The sequence below is a fragment of the Marmota flaviventris genome, chromosome 17 (assembly GCF_047511675.1).
Source record: "Marmota flaviventris isolate mMarFla1 chromosome 17, mMarFla1.hap1, whole genome shotgun sequence".
Classification (NCBI taxonomy): Eukaryota; Metazoa; Chordata; class Mammalia; order Rodentia; family Sciuridae; genus Marmota; species Marmota flaviventris.
In genome coordinates, this window is record NC_092514.1 from 59,844,475 (window position 1) to 59,869,024 (window position 24,550).

Sequence of the window (24,550 nt, forward strand, 5' to 3'; positions counted from 1 at the left end):
TTACAAAGACTTCTTGTGTGATTGGCCCAGGATGCGCGTGATGCAGTAGGGAATGAGACTGACAGAGGCCAAGGGCACTGTCATACTCTTGCAGAAGGACAATACATAGAAGATCAGCTCAATTTGGGATGGGGGTTTCAGAGAGTCAAAGAGATGCAGGAGGATGAGGGAGGTCATGATGCAGCTGAGGCGGAAAGGGAGCCACTTGCTGAGACTCCCCCTGCAGCTCTCCCTATACATGCTGGAGTTGAGAGCCAGGCCCAGGCCAAAGAGGGTCCCCAGGTTCTTGAGCAGGCTGGCAAAGGGCGTAGTGTCAATATGGACCCATTCTGGCCTCTCACACCATCTCTTGGCTTTCTCCAGAGTCCACAGGAGGTCCACCCCCAGCCCCTTTAGCACCAAGTAAAATCCAATGGCGAAGCTGAACAGGAAGAAGGTAATGAGAAAATATTTCTTGAGACTGGCATTGTAGATGCTCCGGATGTGGTGGAAAGTTTCAGCAACAGCAATGCCTGAACAGGACAAAGAATGACTGTGAGAAATGGAGAAGATTCTGGACTTTCTCTAGGGGTGGATCTGAAGCAATGGGTAGCATGCCATCCATCCTGGCATTGTGGAATTAAATCATGGATTTCAGATCAGAGCGTACTCCTGGAATACTCTCATGGTGGAGAACTCACTCCTACTAAAACAACCCATTTTGGTTTTGAATGGATTTGATTGCCATAGTTCTTCCTTGTGCTCAGCTGACATCTGTCTCCCTCTAATACCACCTGTTGGTCTCAATTCTTTCCACAGGAATTAGTAAGTTATGAATTTAGTCCCTCTGTCACACATTTGAAGATTTCCCTCTCTAACCTAAACATTCCCAGATCTTGTCTCGTCTATTCATGGTACTGGGGATTGAATGGGGTACCAGGGCCTTGCATATGCAAGGCAAGTGTTCAACCACTGAGCTACATCCCCAGTGCCCAGATTTTTCATGTAACATGGCTTCCAGATTCTTCCCCAGACATGGGACCCACTACTAATTGCTATGTTGCTAAAAATAAGTAGAGATCTAAGTGTTCTTTATGAAGTATTTGCCTAGACCAAGATAATGAATATATTTTATGTTTTCTTCTAGACCCTTCATTGTTTGACTTCTTGTATTCAGGTTGGTGTCCATTTCGAGTATTTTTTTGTTTGTTTGATAGGGTGTGAGGTAGGATGCAGGTGTATGTGTACAGATTTATCCACTGGATCATGTTTTCCCTCTGCTTAGGTAGGCAATCTGTCTTTTGGTTTGTTTGTCTTTCCTTGCAGCATCACCATACTATCTTAATTTGTATTGCTTTGTAGTATTTTTGGAAATCTAATAATAAATTCTCATTTTAGAATTTATTAATTTTTATAAAAATATTCAGGGTCCATTTTATAGAATAACCTAAGGAAAATTGACATCTTTACAGAATTGCATCTTTCAATTGATGAACATGATGCAACAATCCATTTACCTAGGTTGTCTTTAACTTTTCTGAAGGCATTTTGTAGTTTAATTGTAGAGGTCTTGAATGCCTTTGTTTAATTTATTTCTAGGTACGTGGTGTGTTTTGCTTTGTAAATGTTTTTTATTTTTAATTTTTGGATTAGTACATACCTTTGCAATATCTTTTCCTTACATCAGCTTTAAAGCTAGTGACATAAATTTAACTGAAGTAATTCTCACCAGGTTTCTAAACCTTTTATTTATTTTTCTTGTCTTATTTAATGAATAGAAGTCATGAAATTGAATATCTTTTCCTTGTTCCTGTATGAAAGAGTATTCAACATCTCACCATTAAATATAATGCTACTTATAAATTTTCATAGATAACTTTTATCAAATTAAGGGAATTCTGTTTTGTTCCTGGATTGTCAAATGTTTTTAAAAATCACAAATTGATATTGGATTTTATCCAGTGCCTTTTCTGCATGTATCAGGGCCTTTAAAAAATCCTTAATTCTAACAAAGTGAACTATACATTCTTTGATTTTCAGTTGGTAAAACAACATGTATTACTGGAATAAATTAAACTTGTACATATTGGTCTATTAGCCTTTTCATTTTGCTAGGTTCAACATGCTACTTTAAAAAATCATGTCTCTATTTATATTGGTGTTTGTTTTATGATTTATCAAAATATATATATGATTTTTCAAAAAAAAAAAAATAATTGCTATGTTGCTTTTTTGATTACTATGAAACCATTATGTTCCTCCTCAATATGTTTTTGGCTACTATATTCTGCTCTTGGGGAAAATCCCACAATTTCCTTAAGATCTTATGTTCTAATTCCATCCACAGAAATCAAGAAATTCTTCCTTACAACTCCCCTAATTTTTTTTTTGCCCCTTATTAATTAGATCTAAGAAAAATGCAGGAATACAAAACCCTGAACCTGTAAGAGATCAGCTGCACATATCTATCTGTTAGGGTTTGCAAAGGAATGTATTTAAATAAAGAGCTAGCCTAGGAAAACGGATTTATTTGCTAAATTTGATAGAATCCCATTTCCAATTGAAGCTCAATAGGAAATAAAGAATGTAATGAGCTTGGAAATTTCAAGCTAATTAAATTGGGTGGGTTAACTTGATGTATTACACCTTTTCTGAAACACACTTGTGTAGATGTGGGAGTACTATAGAAATTAATTTTTATTTCAAATAGTCACCCTGGATTTTCTTCCTTTCTTCCCCTCCACCTACCCCCAAACTGGAGATTAAACTTGGGGATGCTCTATCACTGATCTATGCCCCCAAAACTTTATATATATATATTTGTACTGGGGATTGAACTCAGGGGCTCTTGACCATTGAGCCACATCCCCAGCCCTATTTTGTATTTTATTTAGAGACAGGGTCTCACTGAGTTGCTTAGTGCCTCACCATTGCTGAGGCTGGCTTTGAACTCTTAACCCTCCTGTCTCAGTCTCCTCTAAGCTGGGATTACAGGCAAACTCCACCATACCAGGCTAGTCACTCTTGACTTTCAAACTACTGAAATATTAACAGGACTTCTCAGAACATGGATGCAATGCTGAGATTTTGAACTGATTAGGGAATTAAGGATGGAATGGGTAGAAGGGAAGGAGGAAGTTGGAACAGCTGATACCTGATAAGACTCCCGCAACAACCTGGTGGGGGAAATGAGCAGCAAGGTAGATTCGTGACAGACAGACATTCAGTTGCACAGCCCAGAATCCCAACCACAAAATGACGTTCAAGCACCTGCAATGGAAGAGGGAGCCATAACAGAACCCAGAAGTGGATACTGCAGTAAAGAAAACAATCCCAGAGGAAATGGTAGAGCCTGGCAAATTCCATCAGTGGAATTTTTGTAAGTTGCAGCCCCTTCTCAAAGGCACAAAGATGTCTGTAGTAAGAGATGAAACTGCTTGAATGAATTTTAACCACCCAATTGTATTTGTTTCATAACTAAGGATTTGAACAGTTTAACTGTTTTATGTCTGTTTTAACCCTGATGGGACAACTCTATGGTTGGTACAGAAATGGATTTTTAATTAATCCCTGCTCCTAAGTCATTACTTGATTTTTTTGGGTGCTGGTGATCAAACCCCGGGCCTTGCACTTACTATACCCCTGAGTTATACTTCAGCCCCACTGATCTTTTTTTTTTTGGAGGGAGCGGGGCGGATGGGCTAAGGGATTGAACCCAAGGGCACTTAACCACTGAACCACATCTCCAGCCCTTTTTTTTTGAGACAGGGTCTCACTAAATTGCTTAAGGTGATCCTCCTGCCTCAGCCTCTTGAGCTGCTGGGATTACAGGCATGTGCCACCATGCCCGACTCCACAACCTGATCTTTAGAAGCCCCTCATGTTAGGCTTTGTATGCTTGTCTGTAAAGCAAAGGTTGCACTAGTGGGTTCCTTCCATTCCTAACATTCTGTGACTCTGGTGTTCACCCTTAGCAGAAGTGCCACAACTTTTATCAGTGCCAATGCATAGTGTGAGAATGGGCTTTGGGGAATGTGAGGAAAAATAAATGGTGTCTCAGACACAGAGAGAGCCACTTCCTACTTTCCACTACTCATGCCTGGATAGTGAGTTCTTACCGAAATCTGTATGTTGGCTTTTCCTTTCCGCGAAAGATAGAGAGGGTAGATGTGACCATCACATAGTATACACCGGCTGTACCCATGGCATGGCCAGAAGGACTTCCTAAAGGGCAGGAAAGAGACAAATATACTATCGATGAAAAGATCTCCATCTGAGAGACTGCCAGAGAGCATCATCTACCCAATCATCTGAATATTATTTCCCATCCCTCCTTCCATTCATCTACCCATCTATCCATTCATTCAACCATCCATTCATTTATCTATAACTTGTTCATTTAACAATATCTGTTGAGCTCCTACTATGTGCCTAGCATCGTGCAAGACTCTCCAGAGAAGGTCCCTTTTTGTTGTTATGTACGTTATGTACATCTGGAGATTACCCAAGATCAGCACACCAGATGTGCAACTACACACTGATCTTCCTGCCGCTTCTCTTCTACCTGTTCCTTGTTCACTCTGCTCTGGCCACACCTTGCCTCATTGTTGTCCTTTAATAGGCCAAGTGTGCTCCCACATGAGAACCTTTGCCTTGTTATCTATCCCCTTTGGCTAGACAGCTCTTCCCCTAGAACTTTCCTGGTCAATTCTAATGCATCCTTCAAGTCTTGACTCAGATCTCTCCTTTCAATGAGTCCTACTCTGGTCACTCTATTTAACACTATAATCAGTTCCTATTCGTGATTCTTCTACTCTGAGGGATAAAAGGCCCTGAGATATGCCATCCAGATCCCCTTCTGGACTAAAGGGCTTATTTCCCAGCTGTGAGGTTGCCAATGGCCCTCAGCTCTCAGTTTCTATAGGCATTGCCCTGAGCTGAAGAGAGTCACCTTGATCGACCCCCTCCCTAGGGGAAGCCTGTACCCAATAACTGGCCTCTATCAAATCATAAAGTCATGGCCCCCTTAACCCACTCAGGGTGATAACGAAGAGCCACCCCCAGTTTCAGAGCTCCATGTGGGATTGGTTGAGACTGAATCCTTGGAATTCTCCATCTGCCAGGTTGACCTGTCCCTTCCCCTCCACAACAGTTGCTCCATAGAGTCCCTAAACTCCTGCTTGTTTGTCTCCACCGGAGTCAGTTTTCTAGGGAATCTCATGGATTAAGCCATCTATTCTCTTTTTTCATGTAAATTATCATCTTCTAATATCTTATATACTTTAATTTTTAATTCTGATTTTTGTATGTTGTAACCCCCCCCATTCAAATTTCAGCTTCATAAGGGCAGGGATCTTTGTGTCTGTTTTGTTCACTGACATAGGTGTCCCTGGCACCTAGAACAGTGTCTGGAACATGGTAGTGCTCAATAAATCATAGCTGAATATGAGTGAATATACTCTAAAGTGAATTCATGGTCTGTGAGAGCAAATAACCCAGGGTCATTTTCCAGTATGGGGCCAAGGAAAGGGTCTTTGAGGGGAGGGATGAGGTTGGATATTCCTACTACAAACAAAAAAAATGAAACCTATCATTTGATTTAAGAATTCATGTCTGGGGCTGGAGTAGAGTGTAGCTTAGTGGCAGAGTGCTCTCCTAAAATGTGCAAAGTCTAGGGTTCAATTCTTAGCACTGAAAAAAAAAAAATTATGTCTGTAACCAATAAAATGCAGGCAAGCAGATTGTGAGGTTGAGACTGGATGATCAGCTCATGGGAATATGTTCACTGGTCCAGGCTGTTGGGCAAGACAGGCAGGGACTAGGAGTTCTAACACTTTGCCCTCTTTGGACAAAGGGGCCTGGCACAGTTATTCTCACAAGCCCTTTTCCCATAGGGGTGCCTGTGCTTCTCTTGGACTAGTAACTCAGGTCCTGGAAACATCACACAGATTTCTTTTTTTCTTTTTTTTTTTGTAGATGGACACAATACCTTTATTTCATTTATTTATGTGATGCTAAAGATTGAACCCAGTGCCCCACGCATTCGAGGTAAGCGCTCTACCATTGAGCTACAATCCCAGCCCCCATCACACAGATTTCTAAAGTGACAATATCATGTTATTCAGGAAGGCCTTCCTGAAGTGAATGAAAATGAAGTTGTACCAAATTTGAAGACTGTGACAAAAGTGTGAAGTAATAGCTCTCCCTATGAACCTTTAAGTTCAGCTTCATCCACAAGAGAGGCTGATAGGTATCTATGATCTATGCTGAACAAGATTTACCCCCTTGCTGTCTCTACAGCGTCTGGGACTCTCACCTGGTCCAGTCTCACAGGTGACAGGGAACTGCTTGATCAGTGGTACAGAGGTGTTGCTGTAGTAGTCGGTGTCCAGGACCCACCAGTACGGGCGCTGTCCAAAGAGAATCCTGTGGAAAAGCAGAGCCAGCATCTGGATGGATGCTTTTAACCAAAGGGGACAAAGGGGCCTGGCACACTCTTTTTTTGAGACAGGGTATCAGTTACATGGGGCCTTGCTAAGTTATTGAGGCAGTCTCGAAATTGTGATCCTCCTGCCTCAGTCTCCCAAGTAGTTGGGATTATGGGTTTGTGCCCAGTTCAAAGTCCACACTTTCAAGAAGAGAAAGGGGTTTGAGGACATTAGTGAGTTGCCTCCAGAAAGGGGACCTGGGAAGAGGCCTAAAGGGGGAGAGTTTTTATGATGCATCCTTTAGATAACTTGAAATTTGAGTCACTTTAATATATTATCTATTCAAACATAAATAAATCCAGAGGTTGAGGCTGGTGGCATGCTTATAGACTCAGTACATAGGAGGCAGAAACATGGCTGAAGCCCAAGAGTTCAGAGATAGCCTGAGCAATACAGCAAGACTGCTTCTTAATAAAACAAATAAGTAAGTAAGTAAATAGACACAAGATCTGAAAACCCACTAATTGCAATTAATTAATGTGAACATTATTTCTCTTTCTTTTTTTTCAAACACGCAGAAGAATTTGTCTTGGAAGAATGCATACAGAACTATGGTTTACAACTTTCACTTGAGTCTATACTACAGAGTTCCTCTTTTTATTTAGGCCTCAGGGAGTATTGCATTTCCTTTGACATCTGAGAACACGCCCCAGCCTCAAGGAAAGCCTCCCATGAGACTCAAGACCTGGCCTCCATTCCCATCAGAATTGGTCTCTGTAAGGTTGCTCTGTATCCTCTCTGGTTTGAAACACAATATCTCAGACAAAACACTTCCCCTTTAAAAATACCACATATGGTTTTCACTGTGGAAATAAAAGTCAAAGGTCCTCAGGATGCCTCCTTTTTCCAGTGATAGTAGAATAGTGATTTCTTACTGAAATTAGGACTCATTACTAACTCTTACCTCTACCAATAGGGGAAGAATCCATGGTGTTTCGTGAGGTCAGGTATTGGGATAAACATTAGTCTTTTAATTTTTAGGGTCATGCTGCGGAATTAGGGAAGTTACAGACAACATTTAGTAGCTTTCCAATATAGCTTTCAAGAATCCCATTAATATGCTTGGGCACTAGAATCCAATAATTTTTTTTTCTCTAAAGGACTTTAATTGAGGAGGCCAAAGAATATCAGAGCTGGAATAGATCTTAAGATTTATCACTAGATGCTGCGGATGTAGCTCACTGGTAAATTCTGGAAAATGTTAAAATTGGGGCTCCCCCTGACCCCTGAGAGTCAGTTTATCAGCTTTGGATAATACACAGTTTTTAAGAACATTGCCTGCTTTGATCTTCAATCCTGGCTCTGACATTTACTAACCATGTTTGTCTATCCAGTTAACTCAGCACCTCAGTATTTTCTTCTGTGACATAGTAGTAACTATCACACAGAACAGCACATGGCCCAGCACACACTAAGTGTTTAGTAAATGTTAACTATGTGCATTCATTAAGATTCTAGTGCTAGGTGCTGGGGTTGTGGCTCAGTGGTAGAGCACTTGCATAGCATGTGTAAGACACTGGTTTTGATCCTCAGCACCATATAAAATAAATAAATAAAATAAAGGTATTGTGTCCATCTACAACTAAAAAAAAAATTTAAAAAAGATTCTGGGGCTGGGGTTGTAGCTCAGTGGTAGAGCACTTTCCTAGCATGTGTGAAGCACTGGGTTCATTTCTCAGCACCACATACAAATAAAATAATATAAAGATCCATCAACAACTAAAAAATATTTTAAAAAAGATTCTGGAGCTAATATAAGTTAATAGATTACAAAATAGAAACTCAGAGAATTGATAGAACTTACTAAGGACATATAGCTGGTAGGTGGCAGAACAAGGGTTGGAGCTCAGTTCTCTGGATTACTTTTCACTACTCCATACAAAAAGTTTGAATCATTTCTTTCCTTTTTCTATACATCATCTGTCTTCTTTCCAACATCTATCTTATGTTATCTATTCTGATTTGAAGTAACAAAACTGTGCTTCTTTGCTTTTTAAAGTCTGTAACTCAGACTTTTCACTAAATTGAACTGTCCATCAACCCCTTCAATTCCTATGAAATAGATTTTCCAGTATTTCCAACTCCCTGGCAAGATTTTCTCTGTTTTCTTTCTCTGTGTAGATAATCCCAAGTCAAGAGGGGAAAAGCATGTGGCTTCCTGAGTAGCATGGGGACTGCAACTCTGATGGAGATATTTCCAGAGAGAATGCCAGCCTCTTTCCTTGCCCATCTCTCCTCATGGTCCTTACCACTTAAAGACGAGGTTGAGCCAGTCTCCAATCACAGCAACCCAGAGGAGTTTGATGCCCACGCTTTCTCGAAGATGGAACCAGATGGGGAAAAGGACATAGAAAGCATTCCTGAGGTCAGCGATCACAGACACTAAGATGAACCAGTCCTGGGAGTCTTGGTAATTCACCTGGAGGTAGCGAGTTGACTGGATCCCAAAGTCATGGAGAGCATTCATTCCTTCCTCCATCCTCATTCCCCTGGCACCTTAGGAAGCTGTCAGCAGAGCCTGTGCAGTTGGTTCAGGCTTGGTGGTGATTGCTCTGCTATCAGTCTGCGCTTTGCCCCAGTTTTATATGCCCCATATCCAGTCTGCAGCCAACCCAGCCCTGATCTTTGGACTTGAAAACCACTTTTGTCTAAAATCTATTGATCAAAGGTGCATCACCAGTAGGTTGATACAAACATGTTCAGGGTGATTTACGTAAAATAGCAAAACAGGCACACAAAAACAGCTTGATCGGTCATTGGCAAGGCCAATTATTAACCTGGGCATGCTGCTTGACGGTGCAAGGTGCTGCCCTCCTGGTTCCTGAAACCATGCCAGAGACTCAGGACAGAGTCTAAGTCCACCATGGTTCTTGCAAAGGAGTCTGATTTTTTAGAAAAAAAAAAGTAAGTACAGTGTGCAACTGTACTTATTTGGGGACAAAGAAAAGTTTTGATGCTCTACTACTCAAGTTTTTAAGTTATTAATATAAAAATATACAGTAGTAAATTCTGTTGTACTGGGAACTGTGACTTTCTTGGTCCTTCCTTAACTTCCATAGGGTCTGGGTTTGCTTCCAGTTTAGGAGATCAACTCTTTTCCCAGTGTCAGCTCTGTATCTCTTAGGGCCAGAAAATAATCATCAAAAATTAAAAAAAAATTTTTTTAGTTGTAGATGGACACCCATACCTTTATTTATTTATTTATGTGGTGCTGAGGATTGAACCTAGTGCCTCACACGTGCTAGGCAAGTGCTCTACCACTGATCCCCAGCCCCAGCCCTCATTTTTTTCATGTAGTGATTAATTTATTGAATGAACTTAAAGTGAAGACCTTTGGAGTTTAAACATACAAGTTTTTTTATTTGTTCATTTTAGTGATACATGACAGTAGAATGCATTTTGACATACCATGCATATATATAGTATAACTTCCACTTCTTGTGGTTTTATATGATGTGAAGTTACACTAGTCATGTATTCATATATGAACATAGGAAAGTTATGTCCCATTCATTCTACTTTTCCATTCTCAACCCCCTCCCTTCCCTCATTCCCCCTGTTCAATCCAGTGAACCTCTACACACACACACACACACACACACACAAACACACACACACACATACACATTGTGAGTCAGCATCCACATATCAGAGAGAACATTTGGCTTTTGTTTTTTTGGGATTGGCTTATTACACTTAGCATGATAGTCTCTAGTTCCATCTGTTTACAGGCAAATGCCATAATATCATTCTTCTCTATGGCTGAGTAATGTTCCCTTGTGTATATGTACCACATTTTATTTATCTATTCCTCTGTTGAAGGGCACCTAGGTTGGTTCCATAGCTTAGCTATTGTGAATTGAACATTAATGTGGTCGCATCACTATAGTATGCTGATTTTAAGTCCTTTGGGTACATGCTGTGGAGTGGGAAAACTGGGTCAAATGGTGGTTCCATTCCAAGTTTTCTGAGGAATCTCCATACTGCTTTCTAGAGTTGTTACACCAATTTGCAGTCCCACTAGCAATGTATGAGTGTACCATTTTGCCCACATCCTTGCCAACATTTATTGGTACTTGTATTCTTGATAATTGCTATTCTGACTGGAGTGAGATGAAATCTCAATGTAGTTTTAATTTGCATTTCTCAAATTGCTAGTGATGTTCAACATTTTTTCATGTATTTGTTGACCATAATTCGTATTTCTTCTAGGAAGTGTCTGTTTAGTTCCTTTGCCCATTTATTGATTGGGTTGTTTTTTTGGTTTAACATTCAAGTTTAAGCAACAAAATGAATGTATGTCTATGCAACAATAAGATAAATATATGACTTTAAATAAGAATACCAGCAACTTGGTAGCTGGGGACTCTGGAGAAAAAGTTAGAATTTTTGCTGTTTTTGAGAATGGGCTTCAGAATCTTGAGCTTTATTTATATTTGTTTATATAATGAGTCACAAGCAGGAAAGAGACCCCAAAACTCATATGTGCTACTTAGAACTCAGAAAGGACCCAGGGAGTGAATTGAGAGATGGACTCATATATTTTCTTTTCTTTTTTTGTACTAGGGATTGAACTCAAGGACACTCAACCACTGAGCCACATCCCCAGCCCTATTTTGTATTTTATTTAGAGACAGGGTCTTGCTGAGTTGCTTAGCCCCTCATCATTGCTTAGGCTGGCTTTGAACTCGCTATCCTCCTGCCTCAGCCTCCTGAGCTGCTGGAATTATGGGCATCCGCCACAGTGCCCAGCTGGACTCATGCATTTTCAATGATAAGAGCCAGTGGGAAGGGGCTGGGGATGTGGCTCAAGCGGTAGCGCGCTCACCTGGCATGTGTGCGGCCCGGGTTCAATCCTCAGCACCACATACAAACAAAGATGTTGTGTCTGCCGAAAACTAAAGGAAATAAATATTTAAAAAAAAAAAAAGCCAGTGGGAATAAAACTTCTAAAAACTGGCCTGAATTTCCCAATAATGTATGATGGGAAATTCATATTGACAAATAAGGGGTAAGCTGGGGACATTGAAACCAAACTCAGAGCTCATTAGTCTATAGCAAAGGTGGACAGCATTCCATGTTGGAAATGATGCAATTATCATCCTGGAGGTATAATCTGAAGTCCCATCACCCCCCTGGGGCACCCCCTCAGACTTAATTGTCCTTGACCATATTGTCTCTGATGGTCCAAGCAACCTTATCTTGCCACATATAACCTGGAGAGCACGTGATAATGGTGTGGCTGTGAGTGGGCTGCAAAGGAAGCCTGTGCTTGGCAGTTTGGGGGGTGGGACATGGTATCCTGCATGGTTAGGCTGCGGGGCCTCAGGTGGTGGGCCTCACCAGAACAGACAGCCCCTTCCTTAAAGCAGATAAGTCTTCCTAGAAAGAATTGAGCAACTACAGTGGTCCTCTCTGGAACTAGATTTTCTGTGGTCTGAGGTGAATTGAGGGGAAGTAGGGCAGATCTTCTGGCAAAATATCCAAAGGCTACTATCTGGATCTTTGTAAAGCCGTTGAGCCAGGACCTCTTGGTCAGGAGGGGTTCTGTCATGTGCTTAGCATATGGGGAGCAAGAGGAGAGCTTTATCTTCTGAGGAAACTCAGGGAGAATGCTTGTGTTGATAAGGAGTCATAATGGGGCTGATATCGCATTCTGGGTATGCAGAGACAGTGGGAAAATTTCTAGCAGGCTGCCCGCCAGGCAGGGGACCCTCTTGGGTCAACAACAGTGGATTACATCATGAAACTATTTGCTGGACCCCCTCCTTTTGACCTTTCAGCTTTTTTTTTTTTTTTTTTTTGCTTCCTTCAGCATTTTTTTTTTTTTTTTTTTTTTATCAAGTGCACAAAGAGGTTGAGGCCCCACAGGACCTGAGCCTGCTGGGAAGCTGATTGAAGAGAGAAACTGTGCATTTTCAAAGGTCTCATGTGAGGTGAATAAGGTGGACAAAGCATTTGGGTTGCTGAGGGTTTTCCTAAGAATAAAGGACTCTCTCTGGGCTGAGGGTGTAGCTCAGTAGTAGAGCACTTGCCTAGGATTTGTGAGGCCCTAGCACTGCAAAAACAAACAAAAGCTGTCTCCAGAGAGGGGAATGCCATCATCTTCCTCTAAATGTTTGTCATCCTCTTTTTCAAGAAATTCTCCAGTTTAATTTTTACCAACATTTCCTGAGTAAAGCACTGTGCCTCCCTTTCAGGAATTCAAAGTTAAATCCCAGTTGTCCTCTGGGACTTTGACAGTCTAGTGGGGCAGGGAAGCCAGACATTACACAACAATGTAAACTGGGGGATCACTATATTGAAAATTAATCTCAGCCAGGCACAGTGGGGCATGCCTGTAATCCCAGAGGCTAAGGCAGGAGGATCACAGGTTTGAAGCCAGCCTCAGCAACTTAGTGAGGCTGTAAGACCCTGTCTCAAAATGAAAAATAAAGAAATGGTTGGGGATATGGCTCAGTGGTTCAGTGCCTCTGGGCTCAATCCCTGGTACCAAAAAATAAAAATAAATAAAAATTTTTCATTTGTACAAAAATATGTTCCTTATTATTTGTCCTCAGTGGTGAACCCTCAAAACTTATTAGTGCCCTCTGGGAAAATACCAGCTAAATTTGGGAAGCAACATTAAAGGAAAATTATTTGGGATCCCTGAGCATTTTCTCCACAACTATAAAAACCAGAGGCACTGAGGTTTTGGTTTGGGAAGCCAATGGAAGAAAGGTGCCAAAAAGTACAGTCTGGTCTTCTGTTAAATAAGGACAGCAGGTTTCAAAGTCCTGGCTGACACCTTCTCCCCAAGCAAGATTGACTCATTCTCTCAAGTTTATTTGCCAACAGGAAAGCACCAAGGGGAAGGAGCCATAATGTACTGCGTTTACCATCCTCCAGTTGCATTAATTATAAAAGAGAAAGTCTGATTTTATCTACAGCTGCATCTTCTCTTCTGACTGGAGCTCTGGATTCTTTTGGCTAGTTGTTATCACACTAGAATGGGTCTTATCAACATATTGTAGTCAACAGTATGAAACCCAGCTTCAACCCATTGATGAATCCAGCATAAATCCTTCTAAAGATTGGGAGCCATCTCATCACAAATTCATGAAAAGTTAATTTCTGTTTTACTATAAATTACTGAGATTTCTAAACTTGCTTGGAATGCCTGCCCGTGCCTTGAACTCACCATGCATGGCTTTCCCTGACCAGATGACAACCCTCTCTGAAACCTTAGTGGCACCTCATAAATTCTGGTTTTCCCTAACCAGATAATAATCCTCTCTAAAACCTCAGCAGCATCCCTTAAATTCTGGTGTTGGGATCTAAATTTACTCCCTAACTTGAAATATTGAATCATTTAGATCATTAACCTACTATCTGCCTTTGTATTACTCTTGTCAAAATCCTGTTATCTGTAAGTTCTCAAGACACCCCCATTTGCAAGTTTTTGTGCTGTAAAACTATGTTCCTAGAGAGATGGAGTACTGTTCTCTAACCCAAAGATTTCGGGAGAGACAGTCCTGGCTGGAATTACAAGCTTTCTTTAATTTGATTTAAAATTGGAGTCGGTGGTCTTTTCTTTGCAGCATGATTTAACATCTGGAGGCCCCAGCAAGATCAGACCACCAAAAATTCTGAAGCCGGACCTTCACTCTGGGACTCCAGGCTGGAGTGCCGCTTAAGACGTTCCAAGGCCCCGCATGTGCCTTGGAATGAACTGCTGGAATGAACTGCCGCACTAAAACAATTAGCAAGCATTTGGTGGAGGAGGCCTCCATAGGTAAGTGGCACCCTTATAACATTTGGTATTGGGTTAAGAGAGATCTCTCCTGGGGACACAGAAGTTCCTGGTGAGGCACATACACTCCTGTCCAGGACAGTAGCGAAGTGTCACTCTGTCCTCTATACTGGTTCGGTAAGGAATTCCTCTGGAAGGACAGAAAGGTGTTGATGAGACACATATGCGCTCCTGTCCAGAGCATTAGCAAGATGTTGCACTGCTCCCTTGGTTTTGGCGCCTGGTTCTTGTTTTCTTGTGTTTTGGTCTGTGTTATATATGCTTTTTCTGCCTTTTCGTTGTGTGTCTTCTCTGGTAGAAAATTAAGACAATTGAACATCAAAAATGGATGATAAGGCAAGTAAGCCTGACATCCCTTTGAGCTGTGTTTTAAGGAATTTTGATAAATGTTACTCCCCTTTGTTAAGCAGGATTAGGGAAGCAATGCTTTCTTTTCTTCCCCTAGTTGGCTGCCTTGAGCATACCACATGAAAAGTTAATTTCTGTTTTACTATAAATTACTGAGATTTCTAAACTTGCTTGGAATGCCTGTCCGTGCCTTGAACTCACCATGCATGGCTTTCCCTGACAAGATAACAACCCTCTCTGAAACCTTAGTGGCGCCTCATAAATTCTGGTTTTCCCTGACCAGATAATAATCCTCTAAAACCTCAGCAGCATCCCATAAATTCAGGGAAATGCCTGCTGGGGATCTAGAAAATGAATATTTCCAAAATTAACAAGTGAATCCTAACCTGCCATTAGGGCACCCTGGGAACCCCTACCGAAATTAACTCTAGAAAAATTCCTTTAAAACCCTTTTGTCTCTCCAGAACAAGAGAGTCACCGCCTTTGGGATGGGAGTCCCTGTTTTTCTTCTTTGTTAGCAAAGCAATAAAACTTATTTTTCCTTTTTTCTCAAAACCCTGTCCTCATTATTAAATTGGCATTAATTGGCTTTGAGGACAGGAACTGAACTTTCAGTTACAAATTTTGATACTCCAGGTGGGACTCCAGAGGAGACCCAGCTCCACTGTCTTGGGGAAGCCTAGCACTCCAAGTAACTGCATGCCAAGGATGTAAGATGAACTTTTTGAGAGCTGACTACTGGAAAGTTAGGAGATATGGGAGTGTGCCTGGGGTCAGACCGAACCAGAGGAGCTATTCCTGTAAGTAAAAGGAGTGACCGAGGGACTCCCAACAGCTGCCGAAGCCCCTTTTGCTTTGGGGAACTCCTGCCTTCCTTCCCTGCACTGTAAGGATTGCTTCATCTCTGTCTATTAAAAAAAAAAAGGAAACTGAATGCAGTGAAGTCACTACACCAAGACCCTTGATTTTACAATTCTGGTTCCCCCTTTGTGGGAATATCTATGATATTTATATATCTGGTGACATCTATGGTGCCACTGGTGTAGGACTCATGGTTAAATTGGGAGTTGGAAACTTGGGGAGATTTTTCCCTTATCTGGTCTATTTTAAAGGTTCCTCTCTGTCGGCCATAGTTTGGAGCTCCTCTCTCTCTGTCATTGTGTCTTTGTTTGTATCTGTTTCTGGCCCTTTAAGACATGGGCAATAATGTGTTGATATTATAGATTGTTTCTTGGGAATGATCTTGGCTGAATGGGCTACCTATAGATGTACATGTGTCTAAAAAGATGATGTTTTACTGTAACAATCTGGTATCTGAATGGGTTTTTGAAGCATTGTACAATCTTACAGTTAAAAGTTGGTTTGTCAGAGATAAAATAATTAATAAGGAGTCTTAATAGTCAAAAACTGAGTTGGAGGGGCTGGAGATGTGGCTCAAGTGGTAGCGCGCTCGCCTAGCATGCATGAGGCACTGGGTTCGATTCTCAGCACCACATAAAAATAAAATAAAGATATTGTGTCCACCTTAAACTAAAAAAAATATATTAAAAAAAAACTGAGTTGGATGCAAATACTTTAGCTCATCTTTATCCTCTCACCGCCGTGCCACTTTCTTTCTTTCTGAAGGATGATATGAGCCCCCGATGGCTATAAATGCAGCTAATGCAACTGCAACTCCTCAAAACTCGGGTGAAAGGTTTCCCGGCCTAGGCAGCTCTCAATCACCGTTCAATACAGAACAGGCATGTTGGGCTCTGCCTGCTGAAGCCCTTTCCTACTTTTCTGTCCAGGCCCAGAGAGCATTGAGTTCTGATCTGCCTTAGATGTGTGGAAGTAACCTTAGCCAAACTCTAGCCTCAGATGCTCCAGGTATGCTTCTCCTGATTCTCTGTAGGGGCCAGAAGCCAATTTCCCCTTGAATACAAGTACCAGCTTTTCTGTTCTCACCTCTTACCTTAGACCTCTTAAAAATATCTGAACAGCCTATAACCAAAAGGTTTACTCCCCCTGAGTTATGAACAGGCTTTGGAGCAAGATTTATCCTGTTTGTCACTGAGAGAGGAAGACAAAACCTAGGAATGGCCACACAAGAAAGTGGACTTGCTCAACAACAAATGGCTTATCTTAGTAAGGAACTTAACATCATAGCTTTGTTCCCAAAGGTAGTAGAAAGTAAGGTAGCATAATTCTAGACATCCAAACCTGTCCAATTACTGACTAGGGAAAAAAATGGTTAAAACGCCTTAGGCATGAGGTTTCTGCTCAGAACAGCAGTTTTCCCTAGCTCTTTCTGGACCTAAGCCAGGACTTACACTGAAATGCAAATGAAAGCTCAGTAGGAGACTGGTCTTAGACCCTAAAAAAAGAAAGTAAACGTGCCCTTTACCTGAACTTATATTAGACTAAACCAAAAAATAAATTGTATGATACTTTACTAATTACCTCCTGGTCATTTTTTTTCTAGGACTCTTGCTTTTTCTTAGATTCTGTATTTTTTGAGCTCATAATTTTAATCCTACAGACCTAGGTTAATGTTTTTCCAATCAGTCCTAATTTTTGTTCAACTATGGAGGTTTTAAACATTGCAATGGAGATTTCACCTGCAAAAAGCTACAAGACCTTTACCATTGTGTTACGTGTGCACACTTGTGTTATGTGTTGTATGTCTATATGTGCATGTGTCCATATATCATGTACATGATATGAAAATTGGCAGGTATATAAGGAGTGCTCATAAAATTAAAAAAATAGATCCAAATACCTTTAATTCACATGATTTAAAATGGTTCAATTTAATTTGGGTAAACAGATGAAAATAAATATGTCTTTAAAATCAAATTTAACTCACAAGTCTCCCTAGGTGGTCAAAAAAATAATAAAATGTTGATGTTTATAAAATGTCTAATATCCCTTGATTCTAGAAATTTTCTTCAACAAGGAAGAAATGGCTAATACCATTAAATATACTTGTCTGATATTTTGGTAAAATAAGTAAAGTAGATTTGACATGGGATTACTCATATTTATCAGTAATTTTGTTTGTTAGATATCTGATTAATTTACAAGGTTAAAATACTGTTAAATATACCACCAAGTGCTCTTAACTCCTTAAATTTGATTGGGTAACATTATTGATGTTTTCATAAATTGGTAAATGAAAAAAAAAAGGGGTTTAAACTTGCTTTGTCATCACTAAAAAAGGTTTTAGTAAAAAATTAAAGTCCCAACAGTCATAATTCTATATACTTAAACATTGTTGTTTTCATGAAATGGTAAACAGATCTAATTCTATAAACAAAGGATATTGAAGATTTCTATATGAAAAGGCCCAAAAGTTTTAACTGTTTCAATTAAGAGTAATGTAAACAACATAAAGTATTTCTTTTTATTAAAATGAAATAATTTATCTAAATTCAAAAATTTACAAGGATTGTTTCATATTGTGAACAAAAAGGGGGATAATAGATAGAAAAGAGAAATTAAAAGTTCTATATGTGTTGGATATATATATATATATATATATATATATATATATATATATGTATGTAAAATGATCAGTCAAGGCTTTTTGAAGTTTTTCCTTAAGGTCAAATGTTAATATATTGATATAAACCAAAGTTTAATCTATATGTTAAAAAGACAAGGATTTCTTAAAACATTGATTTACCCATAACATTGTGTTTGTCTTTTTTTTTTTTTTTTTTGAGCAAGTAATCTTAAAGGGATTAAGGATTACACAATTATGGTTAAACAACACTGTCATTTTGAAATATTATAACATGTTATTTCCTTAAGACCTAAACTTAATTAATATAAAAATATCAATGTAATTATGGTGTTATTACTATTATTTGTATATTAAATATGTTCATATCTTCCAGGTATATAAGTCTTTAAGGTAGAAGCTTTAAAAGAACATTATATCAAGCTGGTGTTTTCCAAACTAAAGTTGTATGGTAATTTTGGGCTTATAAGGATGATAAACTTTATTGGAGATTTATTTATACCATTTAATATTCTGTAACGGGACCTGTTATCAATAAGATCTAAAGTTTTATGTTACTTTTTACACTGGGGTACAATTTTTAAGTTAATGAGAGCCTAGTCTATGTAAAGGTTAATAATGAAGAACACAAACATTTTGCAACTTTTCCACAAAAGGTTAAAAGCTCTCAGCCTTTCTGTAATTCATATTTTAAATGTAATATCATATTGTGTTAGCTAATATTCATATGACCTCGAGCAACAATATATGTAAACTTTATAAAATGATATATAAGAAACAAAAATCAGCTTCAGAACTAGAACACTTAAGATTTATAAAGAGCCCTGCCTTACCTGAGATAAGGCTCTGCCTCCCATCTTAATACATGTCAGAATGACTCCACAGCAGGCCAGACTTCAGTTTATTTAAAGTTGTATTCAAAAGATTGATTTTTGTTGTTAAGATTACTAAGATCTCAAATAGGGGTTATAATATAACTCAGTCAAAGCTCAAGGTAGTTATTGCACAAATTAAATATGTTTTTACTCTTGTAAATTTTATTTTGTATTTTCTTTAAAAATGTCTGAATGTTGCCTGTTAATGTTTTAAAGAGGTATTGCTTCAAGAGCACACAACCTGTGTTAATTTAAGATAATAAGCCATCACTTAAAGGACGCACAGGATAGCACAGACCCCAATTAATGTAAGGTTATAGACATTAAAGTTAAAGCCCAGTATTCTTAATTTAAGACTGATGAAACTGACTTGCTAGATGTTTAAGACCAAGATTTAAAGATTAAAGTTAAATTAAAAGGGACCAAGAACCAATATTTGGCTTTTGCCTTCTGAATCAGTCTAAACCCAGGGAACAGGGAACTTCTCTAAAGAGCTTTGCAACTCTAGGCCACATAACCTCCCAATCAGGGAGATTCATTAGACCACTGGAGAACAGAAAGCCAATGGAGGCACTTACCATGAAGAGGAGGGTTATTGGAGAAAGGAGACATCCCTGGTGCTTCCAAGGGAAGCCATATGGTCAGCAAGATCTGGACCCATCCTAGCGCAAATGGCACTAGCAGAACTAAGAAATTGCTCTCAAGTTCCCTCAAGAGTGTCTCCTATGGAAACTCAGCTGACTCTTAATAATAGATAAAAACAAAAGTCAGTTTGACTTGTTTCATCTTAAACACATAGCAAAAACAGTTAAAACCAAAACATAGTTACACCAGGACATTTAAAGATAAATAATAATAGTTAAATGTAACTTAAGATATACACTTATGTTAGCCCCTAAAATAAGTAAGACTGGAGGCTATAAAGAGAGATTCTTAGGCAGGAATGCCTGATAACTATCAAAAGAAACTATCAAGAGGAACTGCCAGAGTCAGAATTTAGTTAATTTAAGGCCTACAGGTAGGCTTGGTGTTTGCTAGTATGATTATCCAGCCCTAAGTAACAGAAATAAAGGGTTCTCTACTAGACACGGAGGTCATACCAGCACAAATTTTACAAGATCAGATGACATTGAGTAGCTTAACTACATCTCATGGAGATGGACATCTCCAACATTAAAAGTTAAATGTTGTGTTTACGTTCCTGATAACTCTAGAGATGTTAAAGATTTACATTCCTATATAAAGGCCTTGTCCACTCTGGCCTTATTATGGGGACACCTTCTCAGTCTTCACACCTCCTGGTGAAAAAATTTTAACTTCTGTCATCTTCATGATATTCATTGACATGTTCCAAAGGCAGCAATATTTGTTCAGTACTCATGTTTTTTGTTTCTCTTTCATAGAAGCACCCATCTGCACAGAACTTTACAACCTGTTCTTCCCTAACCAGACTTCAATCTGACCTGAACTCCAATGCTGTTTTCCCACCAACCCACATTGCCCACTCTCAGCTATGAAGAAGCCAAAATGATTGTTGCCTCTTTTTCTTACAACAATGAAGTTAGAAATAGATAGACAGTCAATATAGATAGGTAAATTGAGTCAGGTCGGATCAGGGAGGCCAGTTTTGGATGAGTCCAGGAAGTTGGGGACTGTCACCTGAGGAATTAAAATTCCTCCAGAGCTCTTCCTCTACCCTATCAAAGATTTGAAAGGGACACATAAGACAAGGGGGGAATGATAAACCCAGCCTAATTCCATCTAAAGATTGCAAGCCATCTCATCACAAAGTCATGAAAAGTTAATTTTTGTTTTACTATAAATTACTGTAATTTCTAATGCCTGCCCATGCCTTGAACTCATTCATGCTTGGCTTTCCCTGACCAGATAATAACCCTCTCTGAAACCTTACTGGCGCCTCATAAATTCTGGTTTTCCCTAACCAGATAACAACCCTCTCTGAAACCTCAGTGGTGCCTTGTAAATTCTAGTGTTGGGATCCAAATTTACTCTCTAGCCTTCAGAGCGGAGATAGCGTCTGTCTGGCTGCCAATGGGCGTCTTTTTCTGAGGTGGGGTGCTGACTTGGGCGCCCTGTGATGTCTGTGGCCTTTGTACCTGACTGGATGAGGGGCAAGGCAGAAGCCAATCAAGAGACCATCCAAAATCAAAGGAAGCTCCTGGAGAATGACCAGCTGATCCGCTGTATTGTGGAGTATCAGAACAAGGGTCGAGCGAACAAGTGTGTCCAGTACCAGATTGTGTTACATAGAAATCTCATTTATTTAGCTACCATCGCAGATGCCAACTCATCCAGTACTTCAAAAGCAATGAAATGATCTTTCAGTTATAAGGAGTAATTGAATGTAATCCATCACCTATAAAATGGAGACAGGATCTTTACCAACTCAATTGCTTAAAACATGAAACCTCTGGTTAAAAATGTGAAAATGTGAAGAAAGTTAATAGTTTACTATATTCTCAATGTAAATATTTATTTTAATAATTAATCAGATCCCTCAATAAGTAGACCACAGGTGTCCTCTTTCCTGAAATGGGAGTGTGTTTGGATAACACAGACATCGTGGGCATCTTCCAGACTACTCAGTAGTTTCAGCCTGAAGAGGAAACTGGGTAGGTGTTGGAGGATCAGCAGGAATTGCTGAGTCTTCTGACTGAGCCTTTGCCAAATGGATTAAGTATCTGTATGCTCCCATCCAGTTTGTAAGTATGTTCCCCCTGACTGCTCTTCTCTTCTTGGATTACTTTGAAATAAAGCTTGATTTTCCACAAAAGAACAATATGAAGGTATAGATGTTTTTCATGTAACAAGTGTTATATTTGGTTCTCTCAAAAATTGTAAGGACTTAATAACCATAAGGTATGTAACAATACTACTGTTATATATTGCCAACAAAATTAAGAGTGATTCTTTAATATTATCTAGTATTATATGATAGTAAATGATGTATAATTTTCTTTATCTCAAAAATAAATAAATAAGTAAATAAATAAATAGATTTACTCCCTAACTTGAAATGTTGAACCATTTAGATCATTAATCTACTATCTGCCTTTGTATTATGCTTGTCGAAATTCTATTATCTGTAAGTTCTCAAGGCACCCCCCTACACACCCTTTGCAACTTTTTGTGCTATAAAACTATGCTCCTAGAGAGCTGGGGTACTGTTCTCTAACCCAAGGATTTCGGGAGACACAGTCCTGGCCAGAATTACAAGCTTGCTTTAATTTGATTTAAAATTGGAGTCAGTGGTCTTTTCTTTGCAGCATGGCTTAACATCATAACTTGCTCTCAGCAGCAGGGTAGATTCTCTGAAGGGTTACAACCCAAACAGTAAGATGCACCGTCTCATTAAAATTATTAATTTTTTTTTTTTTTATCTTTTAGGCGCTTTTTTGCTCTCCTATTAGGTGATCAATGGGGGAGGTGTGTAGTAGTGGATGGTAGAAACTGGCTGGTTCAATGGCTATCACCTTCAGAGTGAATGACCCAGCTCATGTGCTAGAAAAACATGTTGGGAAAAACAGGTGGAGATGGATTAATCATTGTTAGCCAGCGAAAATGGCTAACTTATCTCTGGTGCGGTGAGAAAGTTCAGCTTTAGGACCTTGAACTGTGCATCTATTGACTAGGTGGTGGGAGCTGGGTCTCAGAAAAGGCTGGACATTTTGTCCACAGAAAAATACCTGAAGGTATTTGCTTCATTACAAATAGCTAAGAGCTTCCCACTCACTCCCTGCCTTCTGCCAACCCAGGACCTGCCTTCTACCAAAATCAAAGGAAGCTCCAAAACCTTTATGGGAATCCCAGCCTGACCTTCCTCTTCCTCTCCTTCCTTTTCCTCAAGCCCCCACACCCAAAGAAGCTGTTGTTCCCACCAGGAAGTATCTTGTTTCCACACAGGGTCAACCAGTTCTCACATGAACAGATGGTAGACTCTTTTACCATTATCAATCTATCCTTTGACAGTGCCAAAACCATTCTTGCAGTTAGGAAGTGTTCTTTCTGTCAAATGTAGCTCCTTCCTGTTAGGAGTTAATCTTGGTTGATGGGGGGAGGCAGAGGCAAGGGAAGGAAGCTTTCAAAATGTGGTTGGAATTGCTTTCATAATTTCTTTCAGAGCCTTTTTTATTTTGAGATAGGGCCTACCTAAGTTACCCCGGCTGACCTGAACTTGAGATCCTTTCACTTCAACCTCTCTATTCACTGGGATTACATGGATGCGCTACAGCACATGGCTAGAAAGCACTGTTTTTTAAATTAAAATATTGTCATCTGGGTGCAATAGTATTTGCCTATAGCCCCAGCTGCTTGGGAGGCTGAAATAGGAGGATCACTTGAACCCACAAGTTTGGGGTTCATAGTGAGACACCATTTCTCAAGAAATTTTTTTTTTCAAAAGTAATACATTCACTGATTTTTTAAAATGCAAATAATTTTAAAGAATACCCAGTGAAGTTAGTCTTCTTTCTACCCTGGGACATCTAAATACCAAGGCTGTCAGAACACAGACCCAAGGGTTGCTATTAATATTTGTTTTTGGAATGTCCTCACAAAGTCTTGTTTGTTAAAAGCATGGTCCCCAATTGCAGCAAGGTTCAGAGGTATGGCTTTTAAGCAATGATTGGATCCCGAGGGCTCTGACCTCATCAGTGGTCCATTTGATAGATTAGTTCATGGATAGTTGAATGGACTACTGGGAGGTAGGTCCTAGTTGGGGGACTAGGGACATACCTTGGAATGGCTTATCTTCTCCCTAGCCTCACCCCCTTTCCTCCCTCCCTCCCTTCCCTTCTCCTCTCACTCTTTCTCTGCTTTCTGGGTGCCACTACCCTCTGCCATGATGTCCTGCCTCAACTCTGGCCCACAGTAATGGAGTTAGCCCTCCGTGAATTGGACAACTCTGAAATCATGAACCAAAATAAACTTTTCTGCTGGTTACGGAGGCACATGCTTGTAATCCCAGCTACTCAGGAAGCTGAGACACAAAGATTGCAAGTTCAAGGCCAGCCTGGGCAGCTTAGTGAGACCTTATTTCAAAATAAAAAAGGGCCGGCTATTTAGCTCATTAGTAGAGCACTTGCATAACTTGTGCAGGGTCCTGGGTTTAATCTCTGGTACTTCAAGAAAATAAAAACAAAACAAACAAAAAACCACTTTTCCTCCTTTAAATTGTCCTTTTCAGATATGTTGGAAACAGCCATGAAAAGCTGGCTAACACAGGTGCCACGAGTCAGAGAGGACCCCACAATTCTGTAGCAAAGTCAGCTCCTCACAGTGCACCTGGCTGCCATTCAGATGGGACTCACCCCCCTTCACCCTCCAGCTCTGTCCTTGTAATCCTTTCATTAACTGTTTCTTTAATAGCTGGGACAATTTCATCCCAACCCAAACACCAATGCTGTACAGAAGGTTATTATTGCTTTCCTTTTCCAGGATCCCAACTGGGTGTGATAATTAGAAAATTAGTAGTTTTGGACCCTTTCGACCCACACATTACCCCCTCTGAGAGTTCTAAAATAAAGGCCCTGATGCAGGGGAA

The 24,550-nt window shown here is 39.8% G+C and overlaps 1 protein-coding gene and 1 pseudogene across 2 annotated transcripts; one reads left to right on the forward strand and one right to left on the reverse strand.

Moving 5' to 3' along the window:
- On the reverse strand, positions 1 to 8,946 carry G6pc1 (glucose-6-phosphatase catalytic subunit 1). 2 transcript variants are annotated; one of them, XM_027947133.2, is made up of 5 exons: positions 8,717 to 8,946; positions 6,296 to 6,405; positions 4,098 to 4,203; positions 3,134 to 3,249; positions 1 to 512 (listed from the first exon to the last, which is right to left on the reverse strand). In XM_027947133.2, exons 1-5 carry the CDS (start codon positions 8,944 to 8,946, stop codon positions 1 to 3), a joined length of 1,074 nt encoding a protein of 357 aa, XP_027802934.2. The 2 variants fall into 2 exon arrangements, with proteins under 2 accessions (XP_027802934.2, XP_027802936.1); XM_027947135.2 differs by having other exon boundaries at positions 417 to 512; positions 4,098 to 4,120; positions 6,290 to 6,405.
- A 12,139-nt stretch (positions 8,947 to 21,085) lies between these two features.
- On the forward strand, positions 21,086 to 21,325 carry LOC114101976 (SS18-like protein 2 pseudogene; annotated as a pseudogene).
- Positions 21,326 to 24,550: the final 3,225 nt, after the last annotated feature.

Coding starts and splice junctions, on each gene's coding strand:
- G6pc1 (XM_027947133.2), bottom strand. CDS start 8,946: ATGGAGGAAGGAATGAATGCTCTCCATGACTTTGGGATCCAGTCAACT. Junction 6,406..8,716: donor CTCAACCTCGTCTTTAAGTG/GTAAGGACCATG, acceptor GCTTTTCCACAG/GATTCTCTTTGGACAGCGCC. Junction 513..3,133: donor TGTTGCGGGAGTCTTATCAG/GTATCAGCTGTT, acceptor TGTCCTGTTCAG/GCATTGCTGTTGCTGAAACT.